This window comes from Saccopteryx bilineata, chromosome 1, assembly GCF_036850765.1.
Source record: "Saccopteryx bilineata isolate mSacBil1 chromosome 1, mSacBil1_pri_phased_curated, whole genome shotgun sequence".
In the NCBI taxonomy this organism is placed as follows: domain Eukaryota; kingdom Metazoa; phylum Chordata; class Mammalia; order Chiroptera; family Emballonuridae; genus Saccopteryx; species Saccopteryx bilineata.
The window spans coordinates 9,052,889-9,074,754 of NC_089490.1; the positions used below are offsets into that span (position 1 = coordinate 9,052,889).

Genomic DNA, 21,866 nt, shown 5'->3' on the forward strand with positions numbered 1-21,866 from the left:
TTTCTCATAAAAATGATGTTAATATTATGTTTTTGGTTTTTTTTTTTTCAGGAGAACTAATAAAGAAATATGGTAAAATTACTGATATATTCTTTTACTCTTGATCCACTTGAAAACATTTGGTTTATTCTTCTCTTGGACATTTCTGGGCTTTTTATCCAACTGCTTTCTCTTGGTCTGTCCCCTCCTAGATGTCCACTGTCTCCCCTTGATTCTGATACAGCGCTTCTCTCATTTGTGGCTCCATTTCTGTTTCCTACCTTCCATCCTTTTCCATTCCCTCTTTTCTCATTTTACACAAATATTTCCCTGTAAACATTGGCTGCTCTGTCTTACAGGAAATCATCACACTTTCATTAACATTGGTCAGATGAAGGGCATTCAGTTGACAAAATCATGATTTTTAATATATACATGTATTACAGGTTTGTATTGGTGTGTGTATGTAAACATATATTATGTATTTCTGAAAGATATTTAAACTTAAAATCTCTGTCAAGTATTCCAAGATATAGAGCTCATTATTATGCAATTAATTCTTCCTAAGCCCTTGAAAGGAAAGACTCCAAACTTTAACCTTTAAGTGTCTCTGTCCACTGTCTTTCACAGCCTGTATGATGATAAATACTTTAATTCATTCATTCATCAGATGCGACAGAGTGGGACATCCCTCTTTCACAGGCCTCGATCATAGGACCCTGGAGTTTCAAAGTGTTTAAATATTTTATAAAAATTTTTCCTGGCTTTTAAATATTTCCGAGCATGCACGTATTTTATTCGTTCACATTATGTTGACACCGTTAGCAAGAGACTTACAGTACTTAAAAATAAAGAATTTACAGAAAGATAAAGGCTCTTAAGGCAAGTGGAAAAGTTATACATCTCTGACCTTACCTTTTATATAAGGTACAAAAACATAATATTGAAATGATTAAAAAAAAAGACAACTTCATCATTCAAAGCTTAATATTGTGCATTTCTAACCCCCATTACAAATATACTTTTTTTCTTAGGAATGGTCCTAAAGAACATATCACTCCAAAGTACAGAGTAGTGTTTATATGACTAGTGACCCAAAATCAGTTGTGTCGAGATGGGGGCCTCTACTGTACACTTCCTCATCACTGGTGAAGTCCCATCCCTCATGTAAATACATTTGTTTTGTTTTTTTTTATCTGAAAAAGGTGATAGTCCTCTGACATGAGAATGCTTAGTATTGCACATCCTTGAATCTCTGACCTAACTCCCTCAAACTTTTATTTTCTGATTTAGTTTCTTGTGCACAAGAACAGGGGGGGAACACAGCATTACCTCCAATGGGTGAGGTGTCCTTCAGAACCTCTGGGTTCCTACTTTCACAGACATGGGTCAATGTGGACTCCAGAGTGAACAACCAGTGGGGACCTGTTTCTGCTCTCCTTTCTACCAGACAGTCTGTTTTCACTTGAAATACTTTCTTTATTTCTTCCTTTTCCCTTTCACCCGAGAGTGAACAGCAGAAAGGTCAGTACCGATAACCTCCACCACCTGTTATTCTTTCATCTCCTCCTTACACTGTTGTCCTCCCTCTCAGTGACCATCTAGCTACTATCTCAGCATCTTGTCCTCCCAACTCTGATTCTCCGTCTTCACAAGTTGTTCAGTTTCTCCCATTATCACCCCTCCATGTCTCTTGTTGTTGCATCAAGGAAGCAGAGCCTTTCTGTCAAATTAATTTTACCAATAACATCTGGAAATGTAGGTATTTTAAATATTTTGGCTGTAAGTTTTCTCCAAGAACAGCTCCACTTTTTGATACAGAACCAACCTCACTGTCATTTCTTCCCTTCTGCTGCTTCACTCAGCTTCATTCAGCCCTGAAGTAACACAGACACTCAGATACACTAAGTTTGAGAATAAATAGGTGGACAAGAACATTGTGAATAGACGCACATAAGAACTTAATCCTGTAATAACATATACGAGCAGCCTTTCAGTAAATGTTGTACAGTGGTTGTTTCAAATTTATACAGTGTAGGTTCTGAAATTAGAATTGAACACTTACATATATGTTTGCATACATATATATGTATATATATATATAAATGCAAGCAAAGACCATATTAACATAACAGATACATTATAGTTGATCATATACGGTGAAAAGAAATCAAAATATTTTATTAAAATATATCAAGTAAATTTATTAAAATTTTACAGAATTTCATAAATATGCATCATTTCTCCTACTTAAAGGGACTTTTAATGACTTATTGAATTTATTGGGGTGACCTTGCTTCATAAAACTATGCAGGTTGCAATGCTGAATTGTACAACATTTCGTCTGTATATGACAATGTGTTCACCACCCCAGTCATGTTCTTTTGTCACCTAATTTTTTTTAAATCTTTATGTTGCTACATGTCACCTGGTACTTTTCTAATTGCAGTACTGATTTCAGTGAAATGGATTTCCAAGGTATATTCCTTATTCATGGAGTAGACGAGACTTGTCCACGTGACAGAAACAACCATTAGCAGATAGAACACCTTCGCTCCCTCTCCTTTACCGTGTGCAGAAATCCTGTCTCATGTGTGTGCTTGGAAATTTGTTTCTCAGTTAACAGAGAGGCACAGTAAGGTCAAGGGAGAAACAGAATCTCAGTCAGAGAATCCAGTCCTGTCCCTCCCCTCAATTCAGCACCCAAGAGAATTAACCTATTCTTCACTCAGGAATGAGTGAAACAGAAACTCAAACACATTGTGGTTAACAACCAACCCATGGACAATAAACAAGGAGGATGCAGCACCCAGAGCCCTGACCCTGTGTCACTGGGAGGAGCTGTGTGTCAGTGCTCCTTCCACAGTGTGGTGGCCACTGTGCACAATGTCGCTGCCACAGCAGTGAGACTCACTGCTGCATATATAAAAGCATCCAGTGACCATACTAAAGCTAACAGACAGAATAACAAAAACATAAGTATTTCAAATAGACCCAGAATACTTTCAGCCTAGCCTGTGGTGGCCCTGTGGAGAGCATGGACCTGGAACACTGAGGTCGCCAGTTGGATCCTGGATTTGCCCGGACACGGTACACAGGCAGCAGCTACAGCTAAAGTGAAGCAGCTATGAGTCCACACACTTCCCTCCCACCACTCCTCTATGTCAGAGTAATAAATTAAATCTTTTTAAAATAACAATTCTTAATAAGTTAAACAGAAAAACCAATAATTTCTAAATTTTATAATATTTTACTCAATTAATTCCCTGTTCAAACTTTTTATTTACTGTAGTATAATGTGGACAGTAGTGAGCTCTGAGCCTGTGTGTAGGTGTGTGTGTAGGGGGCATGTATGATTTGCTGTGTGTTTGTGTGTTCATATGAAATGTGATGAGGTTAAATTTAAATTTATATTAATCAGTAAATTTGAATTCTCTTTGTGGTTGTGTCCCATGAAATTGACATTGAATTTTTTTTTCTTTTTCAGAGGAAATAAAGAAAAAAATAGGTAAAATAACTGATATTTCTTTAGTCTTGATCCAATTGAAAATATCTGGTTTATTTTAAGCTTTGACATTGCTGGCCTTTTTATCAAAGTACCTTCCACTGGCCTGTCTTCTTCCTAGATGTCCACTGTACACTACTAGATTTTTTTTCCAAAGTGAGAAGCAGGGAGACAGTGAGATAGACTCCCACATGTGCCCGACTGGGATCCACCCAGCATGCCCACCAGGGGGCGATGCTCTGCCCATCTGCACCAATGCTCTTCTGCAACCCTAGTCATTCTAGTGCCTGAGGAAGAGGCCATTGAGCCATCCTAGGCACGGGCCAACTTTGCTCCAATGGAGCCTTGGCTGTGGGAGGGGAAGAGAAATATAGAGAGGAAGGAGAGGGGGAGGGGTGGAGAAGCAGACGGGCGCTTCTCCTCTGTGCCCTGGCCGGAAATCAAACCATAGCCTTCAACACACCGGCCGATGCTATACTGCTGAGTCAACTGGCCAGGGCGTCCCCCTACTTGATTTTGAGAAAGCATTTCTTTTATTTGGAACTCTGTCCATTTCTCTTTCCTACCTTCCATTCTTTCCCCTTCCTTCTTTTTTACTTTGTGAAATCATTTCTCTGTAAACATTGGTGGCTTCAGTCTTGCAGTAAATTGACTCAGTTTCAGTAAGACATTGCTGAGATGAAGGGTATTAAGGTGATGGATACGAGAATTTTAATGTATACCTATGTCACAGGTTTATATTAGCATATATATATATATGAATATAAATGTATGTATTTCTGGAAAATATTCAAACTTAAGACCTTTGTCAAGCATTCCAAGTTTGAGGGCCCATTACTATGCAATTAATACTTCTTCTAATTCTGAGAAAAAAGTATCTAAACTTTCAGCATTCAGTATCTCTCTTCACTGTCTTTTCAAAGCTGGTGTCATGATAAATACCTTGTATCACTCACTGGTCAGATGTGAGACAGTGGGGCTTCCCTCTTCCACTGTCCTTGATCATATGACCAAGGTGTTCCAAGTTAACTAAATATTTTACATAATTTTTCTGGACTTTAAAATATCCAACCATGCCCATTTTTTATTCTTCAACTTTGTTTTGACACCAGTACCAAATGAAAAAGTGCACTTAAAAATATACAATTTTGAAAAGGATGACATGTTGTAGGGAAAGTGGAAAAGTGAACCATCTCTGACATATTTGTCTTTGTGAAGGGTACAGGAAAAAGTATTGATCGCAATGTTTTAAAAAGAAGAAAATTTCTTCATTCAAAGCTTAATGTAGTCTTTTCTTAAACACAATCTCCATTATTTTTTATTATTAATTTTAATTCAGTGACATTGATAAATCAGGGTACATATGTTCAGAGAAATTATCACCAGATTATTTTCACTTTTGATTATGTTGCATACCCCTCACCCAAATTCAAATTGTCTTTCGTCACCTTCTATCTGTTTTCTTTGATCCTCTCCCCTCCCCATACCCCTTCTCTCTCCTTCCTCGCCCCCTCCCCACCCACCCCTCACCCCGTTACCATCATACTCTTGTCTATGTCTCTGAGTCTCATTTTTATGTCCCATCAATGTATGGATTCATATAGTTCTTATTTTTTTTTGATTTACTATTTCACTCTGAAAAATGTTATCAAGGTCCATCCATGTTATTGTAAATGATCCACTGTTATCATTTTTTATGGCTGAGTAGTATTCCATAGTATATATGTACCAAAGCTTTTTAATCCACTCGTCCTCTGATGGACACTTGGTCTGATTCCAGATCTTCGCTATTGTGAACAATGCTGCCATAAACATGAGGTGCATTTCTTCTTTTGGAACAGTGCTATGGTGTTCTTAGTGTATATTCCTAAAAGTGGGATGGCTGGGTCAAAAGGCAGTTCAATTTTTAATTTTTTGAGAAATTTCCATACTGTTTTCCACAGTGGCTGCACCAGACTGCATTCCCACCAGCAGTGCAGGAGGGTTCCCTTTTCTCCACATCTTCCCCAGCACTAATTCTGTGTTGTTTTGTTGATGAGTGCCATTCTGACTGTTGTGAGGTGATACCTCATTGTGGTTTTAATTTGCATTTCTCTAATGATTAGTGATGTTCAGCATTTTTTCATATCCCTATTGGCCATTTGTGTGTCCTCTTTGGAGAAACTGTCATTTCTTTTACCCATTTTTTGATTAGATTTCTTGTCTTCCTGGTTTTGAGATTAAAAGTTCTTTATATATTTTCCTTATTAACCCCTTATCAGACGTACTGTCAAATAAGTTCTCCCATTGTGTAGTTTGTCTTTCTATTCTGTTCTTATTGTCTTAGCTGTGCAAAAGCTTTTTAGTTTGATATAGTCCCATTTGTTTATTCTATCTTTTATTTCACTTGCCCGTGAAGATAAATCTGCAAATATATTGCTGCAAGACATGTCAGAGAGCTTGCTGCCTATGTTTTCTTCTAAGATGCTTATGGCTTTACGGCTTACATTTAAATTTTTATCCATTTTGAGTTTATTTTTGTGAATGGTGGAAGTTGGTGGGCTAGTTTCATTTTTTTGCAAATAGCTGTCCAATTTTTCCAACACCATTTACTAAAGAGGCTGTTTTACTCCATCGTATTTCCTTACCTCTTTTGTCTAATATCAGTTGTCAATAAAGCTGTGTGTTTATTTCTGGGTTCTCTGTTCTGTTTCATAGATCCATATGCCTGTTCTTATGCAAGTACCAGGCTGTTTTGAGTACAATGGCCTTGTAGTATATCTAGATATAAGAAGTGTGATACCTCCCCCTTTATTCTTCTTTTTTAAGATTGCTGAGGCTTTTCTGTTCTTTTTTGGTTCCATATAAATTTTTAGAATATGTGATATATATCTTTAAAGTTTGTCATTGGTATTTTAATTGGTATTGCATTGAATTTATAGATTATTCTCGGTAATATAGACATTTTAATGATGTTTATTCTTCCTAACCATGACCATGGTATATGCTTCCAATTGTTTGTATCTTCCTTGATTTCTTTTATCACTGTTTTTTTTAATTTTCTGAGTACAAGTCTTTAGTCTCCTTGTTTAAATTTACTCCAAGGTACTTAATTTTTTTAGTTGTAATAGTGAAGAGAATTGTTTCCTTAATTTCTCTTTCTGACAGTTCATTGTTGGTGTATAAAAATGCCTCTGATTTCTGAGTATTAACTTTATATTCTGTTACTTTGCTGAGTTCATTCATCAGGTCCAGTAGTTTTTTGACTGAGTCTTTTGACTTACTATTTTCTATATACAATATCATATCATCTGCGAATAATGATAGTTTCACTTCCTCTTTTCCAACTTGAATGCCTTTTATTTTTTCTTCTTGTCTGATTGCCATGTCTAGGACTTCCAGAACTATGTTGAATAAGAGTGTTGAAAGGGAGCACCCCTGCCTTTTTCCTGATCTTAAGGGGATTGCTTTAAATTTTTGCCCATTAAGTATGATGCTGGCTGTGGGTTTGTCTTAGATGGCCTTTATCATGTTGAAGTATGTTCCCTGTATTCCCACTTTAATGAGAGTTTTGATCATAAATGGGTGCTGGATTTTATCAAATGCTTTTTCTGCATCTATTGAAATTATCATGTGGTTTTTCTCCTTCCTTTTGTTTATGTGATGAATCACATTGATTTATTTGCAAATATTGTAGTGATGAATCACATTGATTTATTTAAAAATATTGTACCAGCCTTGCCTCCCCAGAATAAATCCCACTTGATCATGGTGTATGATTTTTTTCTATATATTTTTGGATCTGGTTTGCTAATGTTTTGTTGAGGATTTTAGCATCTATATTCATTAGGGATATTAGCCTATAATTTTCTTTCTTTGTGTTGTCTTTGCCTGGTTTTGGAATTAGAATTGTGCTTGCCTCATAAAAGGATCCTGGAAGTCTTCCTTCCTCTTGAATTTTTTGAAAAAGCTTGAGAAGGATAGGAGTTAGTTCTTTGAATATTTCGTAGAATTTACTTGTGAAGCCATCAGGCCCCGGACTTTTCTTTGTTGGAAGTTTTTTGATAACTGTTTCGTTCTCATTTGGTGTAATCGGTCTTTTTAGGTTTTCCGATTCTTCCAGGTGGATTTTTGGAAGATTGCATGTTTCAAGGAATTTTTCCATTTCATCTAGGTTGTTTAGTGTTTGGGCATACAGTTATTCATAGTATTTTCTTACAATATTTTGTATTTCTATTGTGTCAGTTGTTATTTCTCCACTCTCATTTCTAATTTTATTTATTTGATCTCTTTTTTTTCTTGGTGAGTCTAGTTCATGGTTCCTCAATCTTGTTTACCTTTTCAAAGAACCAGCTCCTAGGTTCATTGATCCTCTGTATTGTTTCCTTAGGCTCTATGTCAATTATTTCCTCTCTAATCTTTATTATTTCCTTCCCTCTACTACATTTGGGCTTTACTTGCTGTTCTTTTTCTAGTTCTTTTAGATGCAGGGTTAAGTTGTTTATGTGAGCTTTTTCTAGCTTCTTGAAATGTGCCTCTTAGTACTGCTTTTGCTGTGTCCCATGAATTTTGACTTGTATGTTCATTATCATTCATTTCTAGGAATTATTTTATTTCTTCTTTGATCTCATTCTTAATCCATTTATTATTTATCAACCTGCTATTTAGTTTCCATGTGTTTGAGAATTTTTGAGTTTTTCTGTTGCAGTTGATTTCTAATTTCATGCCATTGGGATCATAGAAAGTCCTTGATATGATTTCAATCTTTTTAAATTTTTTGAGATCACTTTTGTACTGTAACATGTGGTCTATCCTAGAGAATGTACCATGAGCACTTGAAAAGAATGCATATTTTGCTACTTTATGATGAATGGGTCTTAAGATATCTATTAAAATCATTGATCTAGTGCATACTTTAAGTCTGCTGTTTCTTTGTTAATTTTCTTTCTTGAGGATCTATCTAATGATGTTTGTGGGGTATAACAATGCCCTGCTATTATAATTTTGCTGTTGATCTCGCCCATTATATCCATCAAAGTCTGCTTTCTATATTTAAGTGCTCCTATATTAGGTGTATACATATTTTTACTAGTTATATCTTCCTGTTAGATTGCTCCCTTTATCATTATGTAGTGGCCTTCTTTATCTCTTAATATAGTCTTTGTTTTAAAGTCAATTTTGCCTGACCTGTGGTGGCGCAGTGGATAAAGCGTCGACCTAGAAATGCTGAGGTCACCGGTTCGAACCCCTGGGCTTGCCTGGTCAAGGCACATATGGGAGTTGATGCATCCAGCTCCTCCCCCCTTCTCTCTCTCTGTCTCTCCTCTCTCTCTTTCTCTCTCTCTCTCTCTCTCTCTCTCTGTCTTTCCCTCTCCTCTCTAAAATGAATAAATAAAAAATTAAAAAAAAAGAATTGAAAAAAAATAAAAATAAAGTCAATTTTGTCTGATATAAGTGTTGCTACACCTGCTTTTTTTTTCATTTCCATTTACATGAAATTTTTTTTCCATCCTTTTACCTTCAGTCTATGTGCATCTTTGGTTTTAAGGTGTGTTTTTTGTAGACAGCATATGTATAGGTCCTGTTTTCTTATCCATGCAGCTACCCTATGTCTTTTGATCTGATCATTGAATCCATTTACATTTAATGTTATTATTGATATGTAGTTTTTATTGCCATTTTATTCTTTAAAGCTGTATTCCTTTTTTGCTATATTCTTTTCCCACTTTGATCTATTTACAACAGGCCCCTTAACATTTCCTACAGCATTTGTTTGGTTTTAATAAATTCCTTGAGGTTTTTTTTTCTTTTTTTTGTCTGGGAAACTTTTTATTTCTCCTTATTTTTAAATGATAGCCTTGCTGGATAAAGCAGTCTTGGTTATAGGTTCTTGTTCTGCATTACTTTGTGTATTTTTTGCCATTCCCTTCTGTCCTCAAGTGTTTCTGTTGAGAAGTCTGATGTCATCCTTATAGGGGCTCCTTTGTAGTTGATAGCCTTTTTTTCTCTAGCAGCTTTTAATATTTTCTCTTTATCACTTAGCTTTGATATTTTAATTATGATGTGTTTTGGTGTAGGTTTCTTTGGGTTTCTCTTTAATGGAGTTCTCTCTGCTTCTTGAACTTGTGCGAGTTACTCCTGCATTAATTTAGGGAAGTTTCAGCTATGATATGATTGAACAAAGCCTCTATCCCTTGTTTTTCTCTTCTTCAGGAACCCCTATGATGCTGATGTTATTTCTCTTCATGTTGTCATAGTGCTCTCTAAGAGTTTCCTCAAAATTTTTTAGTATCTTTTCTTTTTTGTTCTCTGCATTCGTGCCTTCATTCCACTTGTCCTCCAACTCTCTGATTCGATCCTCAGCTCTATCCATCCTGCTTTTAATTCCTTCCATTGTGGTGTTCATTTTTGATATTGTATTTGTCATGTCCGACTGATTCTTTTTAATATTTCAATATCCTTTTTTATACTTGCTATTGCTTTATTTGGGTGTTCATAATGCCCATCCATTGTTGTTCTAAGATCCCTAAGCATCCTTACAATCATTACTTTAAACACTGCATCTGAAAGTTTGGTTATTTCCATATCACTCAGTTCATTTCCTGGAGGTTTCTCTTGGGATTTCATTTGGATTGCACTTCTCTATCTTCTCATTATGTCTGTGTGTTTGGCTGTTTTGTTTGTAGAGCTGGTTGAGTCTAGGCTGGGTGTTGTTTGCCTCCAGTTTTCAACTGTGTTATTTCTAGGTCTTCTTGGTTTGTCATCAGCTATTATTTGTAATCCACTTTTGGATTTAGGCCCCCTGAAGTCCTGATTTGTTTGTTTTCTTAACAGGTGATAGTCTTGTTTACTGATCTCAGCATGGGGCTTATTTGAAACTGTATCGAGAAATGCAGTGGGTTTAACTGAGACTCTGAAGGCCTCTTCTACCAGTTAATTTCTCTGGGGGCAGGGCATTTTCTCAACTTCAGTAGGGGGAGATGTATCTCAGATCTCCATGGAGACCTGAGTTACTGCCCCTCCTCCCCACTTTTAGTTTTCAGCTGTGTCTTGTTGCGCTGAATGGAACTGGAGAGATGTCTGTAGATCTGTGACCTGGAAGCACTTTAGTCTTTTGTTTTGTGTTAGGATCAGCCCCTCCCCCAGCTATGGCTGCCCCCAGAACTGGATAAGTCAGCTTCTCAGCTTATCCCCTATATTCCTCTGCCTCTCACCATCTGTCTCTCTCTCTCCCCTTTCTTTTTGGAAGACAAACCAGCCATCTTAAGACCTCATTTCTTGGTCGCCAGGCAGTGGCTGTGAACAGTATTTTCTGCTCTTTTTACTTGAATAAGAGCCCTTCTGGGCTCTCAGCCTCACACCCCCTCCCCATTCCTGTAAGCAGGGGAGATTCAGGCACTCCCTACCAGGTTTGTTGTGGCTTATTCTTCAATCCTTGGTATGAGAGCTGTTCTTGTAGTCCAGAGTTGGTTTTTCATGCTGATTATTCCTAAATTAGTTTGTAATCCAGTTTGTTGGTGTGAGCTGGGAGTCTGTGTTTCTTCCTACCCCGCTGCCATCTTCAGGTCCCACTCCAATATCTATGTTTTAGATTCTCCCAATTATTTTTTTCTTGGGAATGATCTTTATGTATATATCTCTGTAATGCATAAAGCAGATTTTATACAAGTAGTGCACAAACCCAGTTTTCTCATGAAGGCTTCCTCTGCTGTTCACTTCCTTGTTGCTGGTACAGTCCCTGTCCCCTATGTGAATATGTCTGTTTTTTTATCTGAAAAAGGTGATAGTCCCCTGACATGAGAATACTTACTATTTTACATCCAAAATTTCTGACCTAACACTCTCATCATTTTATTTACTAATTTAGTTGCTTGTGCACAAGGAACAGGGGAAGGAACACAGCATTGCCTCCAATGGGTGAGGTGTCCTTTGGAACCTCAGGGTTTCTACTATCACAGAATAGGTCCATGTGTGCTCCAGAGTGAAGTATGAAAGGAGCTCATTCTGTTCTTCCTCCTACCAGAAATTGGAATGAGTTCTTTATTTATTCCTTTTCCCTTTCACCTGTGAGTGAAGAGTAGAAAGCCAGTACCGATAACCTACTCCCCTTGCCATTTATTGATCTAAATTACACCATTGTCTTTGTCTGAATGACCATGTTACTATTATCTCAGTATCTTGGTTTTCTAACTTTGACTTCCTGTCTTCCTTTTTTGTTCAATTTCTTCCATTATGACCTCTCCAATTGTCTTGTTGTTGCATGAAGAAATTAGAGCCTTCTGTCAAATTAATTTTATCAATAAAATATCTGAAAGTGTAGGTACTTTTAAACTTGGGGGGTTTAAGTTTCCTCCAAAAACAGCTCAGGTCATGTGATCAGAACCTCCCTCACTGTCATTTCTTTCCCTTCATCTGATTGACTTCACTTCATTCAGCCCTAGTTAAAACAGACACTCAGATACCATAAGACTGAAAATTACTAGCTGGACTAAAATGCTGTGATAGATGCACATAAGAATCTAACCTGGTCTTACCTAGATAAGTGGTCTTTCAGTAACCTTTATACAATAGTTGTGGCAACTTTGTACATTGAAGGTACTGCAATTATAATGGAATACATACATATATAGAAACATCCAAAGACGTTAGATTTGACAAATATATCAGAGTGGTTCACATAGACTGAAAAAGAATAAAAAATAATTCTGTTAAAAATAACAAATAAGTGTTTTAAAAATTTTACAGAATTTTATAAATATGCTTAATTTCTCCTATTTTAAGGTTTTTAAAAATGTTTTATTGAATTTGTTGGAGTGACCTTGGTTAATAAAAGTGTGCAGGTCTCAGGTGCACAATTCTATAACAGATCAGTCAGGTATCCTTCTGTTACCCTGTTATTTATTTTAAATATTTATGTCCCCAAATGTCATGTGGTATTTCAAAGTAGTACTGATGATATCAAGGCAATGGATTTTCATGGTATATTCTTTATTCATGGAATAGACAAGACTTGTCCACATGGCAGAAAGAACCATTATTGGGTGTACCGTTTGTATTACTCTTTCTTTAAAGTGTGCAGAAATCCTGTTTCATGTGTGTGTGCTTCTGTATTTGTTTCTCAGTTAAGAGGAAGGTTCAGCAAGGTCCAGTGAGAAACAGAATCTCCTTCAGAGAATCCCTGTTCTCTGTCCCTCCGGAATTCAACACCTATGAGTATTAAGATATTCTTCAGTCAGGAATGTGATAAAACAGGAAGTCAAACACATTATAATTAAAAATCAGCCTGTGGACAAAACCAGGGAGTACACATCCTCCAGACCCCTGGTCCTGTGTCACTGGGAGGAGCTGTGTGTCAGTGCTCCTTCCACAGTGTGGTGGCCACTCTGCATGATGTCGCTCCTGTAGCAGTGACACTCACTGATGTGTTTAAAGCATCCAATGACCATATTAAGCTCAAAAACTGAATTATAGGAACATAAATATTTCAAATAGACCAAGCATATTTTTAGCCTGGCCAGTGGTCATGCAGTGGATAGTATGTGGACCAGGAACACTGAAGTTGCCAGTTTGATAATGGGTTTCCCAGGACATGGCACCCAGAACAACTACTTACAACTAAAGCAACATAGCTGTGAGTACATATGCTTTGCTCCTGCCTCCCATCACTTCTCTATAAAATAGTAATAAATTAAATCTTTCAAGAAAAGCAATTATTTTATAAATTAACCAGAAAGAATAATACTTTTAAAATTGTATATTATTTTACTAAACTAACTTCATTTTTCACCTTTCTTTTTACTGCACTTTACCTGTGCATAGTAGTGAGCTCTGAGCCAGTGTGTATGTGTGCTTACGGTGGGGTGATTTGTGTGTGTGTGTGTGTGTGTGTGTGTGTGTGTGTTCATCTGGACTGTGGTCACGTTAATTCTGAATTTGAATATATCAGTAAGTTTGAATTCTCGTTGTAGTTGTATCCCAATTATTGACATTGACTTTTTTCTTTTTCAGAGAAATATAAAGAAACATTAGGTAAAAATTACTGATATTCCTTTATTCTTGATCTACTTGAAACTATCTGGTTTATTTCTGCCTTTGACATTTTCAAACTTTTTATCCAAGAGCCTTTCATTAGCCTGTCCTCCACCTAGATGTCCCCTGTCCCCACCTGATTCTGAGAAAGCACTTCTTCCATATGGGCCTCTGTCAATTTCTATTTCTTACCTTCTATCCTTTCCCATTCCTTCTTTCTCATTTCACACAATTATTTCCTGTAAACATTGGCGGCTTCAGTCTCACAGTATGTTTACTCAGGTTCATTAAGACATCAGTGAGAAAAAGGGTGTTAAGGTGACAGACACATAATTTTTAATATAAAGAAATATTATAGGTTTACATTAGTGTATACATATATAAATATATATGTATTTATTTTCAGGGAAATGTTCAAACATAAGAACTCTTTCAAGTATTTCAAGTTTAGATCCCATTATTACCAATTAATACTTCTCCAAACCCTTAAGAGAAAAGACTCCAAACTTTCAGCATTCAGTATCTCTCTCCATTGTCTTCTCACAGCCTTTGTCATGATAAATACCTTGTATCATTCACTGGTCAGATGTGACAGAGCGGGTTATCCCTCTTCCACTGTCCTTGATCATATGACCCAGGTGTTCCAAGTTAACTAAATATTTTACATAATTTTTCATACATCCATGCCTGTTATTAATTCTTTGGCGTTATGTTGACATTATCTAATGACAAATGGCACTTAAAAGTAAACAATTCGCAGAAAGATGAAGTACCCTAAGACATGTGGAAAAATGATACATTTCTGATCTGTACATTTTTGTGTGAAGGGTGCAATAAAAAAATTGACTACAATGATCCAGAAAAAAGAAAATATAATCAATCAGAGTTTAAGATTACTTTTTTCTAATGACAAATTATATTTTCTTCCTTGAAATTGGTCTATAGGAGTATGTTCCTCTAAAGTACAGAGCAGGTGTCACATGACTAGTGCTTAAAAAACAGTTTGTCGAGATGGATGTTGCAAGTCCCTGCCTTATTTGTAAATACATTTCTTTTTAATCTGAAAAAGATGATCATCCAGTGACAGGGGATTACTTAGTATTTCACATCCCAGAAATTATGATATAATTCCTTCTTTGTTTAATTTCCTAACTTAGTATCTTGTGCACAAGGGACAGGGGAGGGAAAAGAGCATTGACTCTGATGGGTGAAATGTTATTAAAAGCATCATGATTTCTATATTCACAAATATGGGTCCATGTGTGCTCCAGAGTGAGCTATGACTGGGGGCCAATTTCTGTTTTCTTTCTTATCTGATATTGTGTTTTCACCTAGAATGATTTGTGTATTTTTTCCATTTACTTTTCAGCCAAGAGTGAACAGGAGAAAGGTCAGTACCAATACCTCCTCCCCGTGTCCTTCCCTCACCTGTTCTTTATTCTCTGTCTTCTCTCAGTGATCAGCTACCACTGTCTCACTGTCTTGGTCTTTTTACTCTGACAGACCATCCTTATTACCCAACATTTACCATGTGGTTGCAGTCAAGGACACAGAGCCTTTCTGTCAGACGAATGTTAACAAAAGGATATCTAGAACTTTAGGTATTTTTAAAGTTTCTGAGTGTAAATTTTCTCCAAAAACATCTCAGGTGCTTTAGTTCCAAACCTCCCTCAATGTCATTTCTTTCCCTTCTTGTGACTGACTTAGCTTCATTCAGCCCTGACTTACAACAGACACTCAGATACAATAAGGTTGCTAATTATTAGGTGGACAAATACGTTGTGAATAGATGCACATAAGAACCTAATCCTGTGATAACCCATACGAGCAGTCTTTCAGTAAGTGTTGTACAGTAGTTGTTCCAACTTTGTACAGTGTGGGTGCTACAAACAAAATGGAACACAGCTGGAGCTCTGGTGGCGCAGTGCGATAAAGTTTTGACCTGGAACGCTTAAGTCACTTGTTCTAAAGTCTGCACTTGTCTGGTCAAGGCACATATGGGAGTTGATGCTTCTTGCTTCTTTCTCTTTCTCTCTCTCCCCCTCTCTTCCTCTCTCTTTTTCTCTCTCTTACTCTCTATCTTCACTCTAAAATGGATAAATTCAAAAAAACTTTTTTAAAAAACACAAACATATATGCATACATGCATATATAAAAGCATTCAAAGACCATTTTAAATATGATGAATATTTCATATTGCTCCACATAGATTGAAAAGGAATCAAAATAATTTTATTATAAAATATCAAATAAATATACTTAAATTTTACAGAACTCTTTAAATTAGCTTCATTTCTCCTGTTTAAAGGATTTTTTAATGTTTTATTAAAATTATCGGGGTGACCTTGGTTAATAAAAGTACTCAGTTCTTAGGTGTACAATGCTGTAACACCTCATCTGTATGTGGCAGTGTGGCCACGCCCCAGTCATGTGTCCTCTGTCACCCCTTTATTTATTATAAACCTGTATGTCTCCACATGCACATTGTATTTTTTAAATTGCAGTGATGATTTCAGTGGAATAGAATTTCAAGATATATTCTTTTATTTTATAGTTTTATTTAGACAATTACTTTTATATTTGGAGATCCAGCACTTTCTTTCTTCTCTCCTCTCTCTTCCTTCCTGTATTCATTTTGGGGTCCCTCCTTCTCTGTCCCTAACACGTTCTGCTTCATATTTCGACCTATCTTGCATCCGAGCATTTTTACTATAGTGCTTGAAAGAACATGATATTATAATACAGGACAGAAAGAGGAAGTTCAAGAGATTTACAAGAAATGGGGAAAAGACAGGGAGAAAAGAAAAAGACAGAAAAGGGAAGGAACAAAAATAAAAATCTTCCTATTTTGTTTTGTTTTTTTGTTTTTGTTTTTTTTGCAGTTTCGAGGAATTTGTTATTATACGCTGGTGAGTGACCCGGGGTGTGATGAAAAAGTCTTATTATCAAAGATTTGGTTATATGAACACAAACTGTGCATGCATGCTGAAAATCAAAGAAACACCAAAGTATTTTTTCTATGAACTCAATTGATTACTCAGTATTCTAACAGATGTTTTTGAACCCCTACATTTCAGCAGTGTTTATATTGTTTAATTGCACTTCACATTGTGTTTTGATCACAGGTAGTGTTAGCATTTGTTAAAATTTGAGAAAAAGCAAAAAATAACCTACTTGGTCTGACTCACCATATGCCCTACTTACCGCACTCTCAATCATCCTAAAGAGATTATAGATGTTTATCCTGTAAGAATGTTGGAAAAAGAGAGCATAAGAATGGGTCAAATCTCCAATCACACATAATTCAGTAGATTGTAAGAGGCTCTAGTATATGAAAGAGTATTATCTTTGGTTGGTGATTTCTTGCATTAATTCTAAGGAATATCCTAATGAATTTATACTCATAGTATTCTGGAAAGAGAGACAGCTTATTGTTCAAATAGTGAGTTCTCATGTTCATTTTTTCCTTGCAGAGTGGACAAAAAAAAAGATGAAAGCTGGTGAGTCTAGAATGGTCCACAAGGGACCCTAATCCTTGCAGGGTTCTCTTGGAGAAAGATGAGTGTAAAAGAGCTGGATCTACCCAGGACCAGAGGAGATCTCATAGAATGGGAACCTTCCAGCCCAGATATAGAGAACTTTCTCAAAATCATGATGATCTACTTGTCTTGTAGTAACTGTGACCCTGGATGCAGACACTGCTCATCCTGCCCTCCACCTGTCTGAAAATGGGAGACGAGTGACCTGGCGAGAAAGGGGACAAGATCTGCCCTGCTCCATCCAAAGATTTGACTCCCTTCCCTGTGTGCTGGGTCAGCTGTTCATCAGCTCGGGGAGATGCTACTGGGAGGTGGAGGTTGGGAACGCATTTTCCTGGGACCTGGGAGTTTGTAGACACAGCGTAGCAAGGAAAGGGAGGGTCACCATGTCCCCACAGAATGGCTTCTGGGCCATCAGGCTCTACAGTGGGGAATACTGGGCCGTCACTTCCCCAGAAACCCCTCTTACTGTAGGAGAAAAGCCTCTCAAAGTGGGGATATTTCTGGATTATGAGGATGGAGATGTCTCTTTCTTTAACATAACAGATAGGTCCCACATATTCAGCTTTCCCAACAACACTTTCTACGGTGTCCTGAGACCTCTTTTCAGACTCTGGTCCTCGGACTCAGGTTCTCTAGCCATCTGTCCAAGTGAAGAAAAAGAAGTGACTGATGTAATACCCACACCCAAAATAACTCTCATAAGAAATACTGACTTTGAGTCCCAATGTTGATCACATTTCCTGGGTGAGATACAAATAGACTGTTTCCTTCTCCTTACTGGTTCAGGTTCAGGATGAAGCTCTGACACACAGACTGATGATTGTCCCTCTAGTCAACGTCCCCTCTTCCTTAGTTATAGAGTCCTTTAATTACACACCTAGAGACCCTCATCCAAATGGTAGATTTTCTGACTTCCTCTGATGTCTGTGACTAAATGATGACCAGTGTGTTATAAGGTGAATTTTTTAGTGTGATTCTGTATGACCTCTGAAATGTGTCCTTAGAGAGAAATTGTGTCTTCTTTTTCTCTACTTTTTCTGCTGGCTATTGTATGTCATGATGGATGGAACTGAAATAACATGTATGACCATGTAAACTGACAAGGATGGCAGAGATATTAGAATTAGCTTGGGTTTTTACAACACCATGGAACCTCTGGATTGCTCAATTCCAGCAATATTTTCTGTGAGAAATAAACTTTTCTAACTTTAAGACATTTACATGTTGAATATTGTCCTCCTAATTGACTCTAACCACGTGGTGCACTCTCCCTTTTAGGAGGCAAAGGAGGACGTCCAGGTGGAATGTTCAGGGGAACCTCAGGTGTGACCCCTGGTCTCTCAGCTCCACCTGCTCCCCCAGTGTGTCCCTCCTACTAGGGCCTCTTGTTCCTGCTGACCCCCCAGTCCCTCCTGATGTCACTCCTGCTCAGAGCTGTGGTGAACACTGTCTAGTGTCCCATGACTCATAAATGAAACCCCTGGGTCACTGTCCTTCTGTCACTTCCACTTGATAAACTCCAAGCACAGATCAACCTAATGACTTGTTTCTCAGACCGGAGCTCGCCGTGCTGTAACGGTCCCTCCTGTGAGAAGATGGGCTCTCTGCTCACACACAGTTTCGACTGTCACAGCGTGGACACCACCCTCTGTCCTCCTCTGTTCTCTCCAACCATGTGCAGGTCCTTACCTTTGTTGTCATGTCTGTTAAAATATCACTGTCTTTCCACTGCCAACCCTGCTTTCCCCTTTTCTCAGTGTGGCTGTGCTGTTCTGCCCTCTCCAGTTCTAGACTCCATCAGCCTTTCTATTAGATTTTTTTCCTTTCATATTAAATTTTTCATTCTGGCCGGTGGCTCAGCAGTAGAGCCTCAGCCCACCTGTGTGGATGTCCCAGTTTCAATTACTGGTCATGGCACACAGGAGAAGCTCCCATCTGCTTTGCCACCCCTCCCCTTCTCCTTCCTCTCTGTCTCTCTCTTCCCCTCCTGCAGCCAAGGCTCCATTGGAGCAATGTTGGTCCCGGGCACTGAGAACAGCTCCATGGCCTCTTCCTCAGGCACTAGAATGACACTGGTTACAATGGAACAATGCCCCAGATGGGCAGAACATTGCCCCCTGGTGGGCATGCTGGGTGGATCCCGGTCCAGGTGCAACAGGAGTCTGTCTCTCTGACTCTCCACTTCTCACAAAAAATGTTTTTAAAATGTTTTATTATGAAATTAAATTTTTCAAAATATTTCCCATATTAAAATCAAAACTATAAAATTTATCACCTCTATTCTCCTCTATTTTTATAACCACACTTTTTTTTATTTCATCACCCAAAGTCCAATTGTCTTCTGTCACCTTCCTTTGTGATCCTCCTCTCCCCCAAACCTCTTCCTCTCCTCTTCCCCACCCTGTAACCCACATACTCTTGTCCATGTCTCTGAGTCTCACTTTTATGTCCCACCTATATATGGAATTATATAGTTCTTAGTTTTTTCTGATTTACTTATTTCGCTCAGTATAATGTTATCAAGGTCCATCCATGTTGTTGTAAATGATCCGATGTCATCACTTCTTATGGCTGAGTAGTATTCCATAGTATCAAAGCTTTTTTATATATATAAATAAATTTTTATGTTAATGGAGTGACATCAATAAATCAGGGTACATATATTCAAAGAAAACATGTCCAGGTTGTCTTGTCATTTGGTTCTGTTGCATACCCATCAACCAAAGAGAAATTGTCCTCCATCACTTTCTATCTAGTTTTCTTTGTACCCCTCACCCCCTCCTTCCCTCCCCCTGACCTCCGTAACCACCACACTCTTGTCCATGTCTCTTAGTCTCATTTTTATGTCCCACCAATGTATGGAATCCTGCAGTTCTTGTTTTTTTCTGATTTACTTATTTCACTCCGTATAATGTTATCAAGATCCCACCATTTTATTGTAAGTGATCCGATGTCATCATTTCTTATGGCTGAATATGGTGTATATGAGCCACATCTTCTTTATCTAGTCTTCTACTTTTTTTTACAGTGATTAAAGCCTTTAAGTAAACTCTTGGCCAATACAACAAGAATCCATAAAAGAGTAGTGTCCTTAACATGTTCACCAAGTCCAAGTTGGCCCCAAAACCATGCCAAATCCCTGAAAAATGCAACCCAACCACAGTTCAGTCTGTTAGGAGCTGTCACAAGGAGCAGGAGTCCAGGAAAAGTCCACATCCAGGAAAAGTCCGCATGGCACTGGAATTGTTGTCACAATTCTATACTTTGCAGCTCACGTCCAAGTCCCAATGACCGCTGCTTCTAGCTGGTAATGATTCAGGTAGAGTAACAAAGCTTTTTAATCCACTTGTCCACTGACTTACACTTGATCTGATTCCAGATCTTCGCTATTGTGAACAATGCTGCCATAAACATGGGGAAGCATTTCTTCCTTTCAAACAGTGCTATGGTGTACTTGGGGTATATTCATAAAGGTGGTATAGCTGGATCAAAAGGCAGTTCAATTTTTAATGTTTTGAGGAATATCCATACTTTTTTTCCACAGTGGCTGCACCAGTCTGCATTCCCACCAAGAGGGCAGGATGGTTCCCCTTTCTCGACATCCTCGCCAGCACTTATTCTGTGTTGTTTTGTTGATGAGCGCCATTCTGACTGATGTGAGGTGATATTTCATTGTGGTTTTAATTTGAATTTCTCTAATGATTAGTGATGTTGATCATTTTTTCATATGCCTATTGACCATTTATATGTCCTCTTCGGAGAAGTGCCTATTCATTTCTTTCACCCATTTTTTGATTGGATTGTTTGTCTTCCTGGTGTTGAGTTTTACAAGTTCTTTATAAATTTTGGGTATTCACCCCTTTCAGACGTACTGTCAAATATATGCTCCCATTGTGTAGTTTGCCTTTTAATTCGGTTCTTATTGTTTTTAGCTGTGCAAACGCTTTTTAGTTTGATATAGTCCCATTTGTTTTATCCTGTCTTTTATTTCACTTGCCAGTGGAGATAAATTGGCAAATATATTGATACGAGATATGTCCAAAACTTTACTGCCTATATTTTCTTCTAAGGTGCTTATGGTTTTACAGCTTACATTTAAGTCTTTTATCCATTTTAAGTTTATTTTTGTAAATGGTGTAAGCTGTTGGTCTAGTTTCATTTTTTTACAGGTAACTGTCCAATTTTCCCAACACCATTTGTTAAAGAGGCTGTCTTTACTCCAATGTATGCTCTTACTTCCTTTGTCAACTATCAGTTGTCCATAGAGCTGTGGGTTTATTTCTGGGTTCTCAGTTCTGTTCCATTGATCTATATGCCTGTTCTTATGCCAGTGCCAGGCTGTTTTGAGTAAATTGGCCTTGTAGTATAACTTGATATCAGGAAGTATGATACCTCCCACTTTATTCTTCCTTTTCAAGATTGCTGAGGCTATTCGTGTTTTCTTTTGGTTCCATATAAATTTTTGGAATATGTGATCTATATTTTTGAAGTGAGTCATTGGTATTTTAATTGGTATTGCATTGAATTTATAAATTGCTTTGGGTAATATAGACATTTTAATGATGTTTATTCTTCCTAACCATGAGCATGGTATATGCTTCCACTTGTTTGTATTTTCCCTGATTTCTTTAATCAGTGTTTTATAATATTCTGAGAAAAGTCTTTAATCTCCCTGGTTAAATTTATTCCTAGGTACTTCACTTTTTTGGTTGCAATGGTAAAGGGGATTGCTTCCTTAATTTCTCTTTCTGACAGTTCATTGTTACTGTATAAAAGTGCCTCTGATTTTTGAGTATTCATTTTATATGCTGCACTTTGCTGAATTCATTTAT

The 21,866-nt window shown here is 37.5% G+C and overlaps 1 protein-coding gene across 20 annotated transcripts in view; it reads left to right on the forward strand.

The window, feature by feature from the left end:
* The window catches only part of LOC136322824 (E3 ubiquitin-protein ligase TRIM39-like), a 243,055-nt gene extending 224,801 nt beyond the window's left edge, over positions 1-18,254 (forward strand). For all 20 annotated transcript variants that reach the window (XM_066254733.1, XM_066254828.1, XM_066254982.1 and 17 more), the window contains 7 exons: positions 52-72; positions 3,467-3,487; positions 13,472-13,492; positions 14,862-14,882; positions 16,375-16,401; positions 16,966-16,992; positions 17,167-18,254. In XM_066254733.1, coding sequence (XP_066110830.1) covers positions 52-72; positions 3,467-3,487; positions 13,472-13,492; positions 14,862-14,882; positions 16,375-16,401; positions 16,966-16,992; positions 17,167-17,765 — 737 coding nt within the window. In that variant the 3' untranslated portion in view covers positions 17,766-18,254. The remainder of the gene's footprint in view (positions 1-51; positions 73-3,466; positions 3,488-13,471; positions 13,493-14,861; positions 14,883-16,374; positions 16,402-16,965; positions 16,993-17,166) is intronic.
* Positions 18,255-21,866: the final 3,612 nt, after the last annotated feature.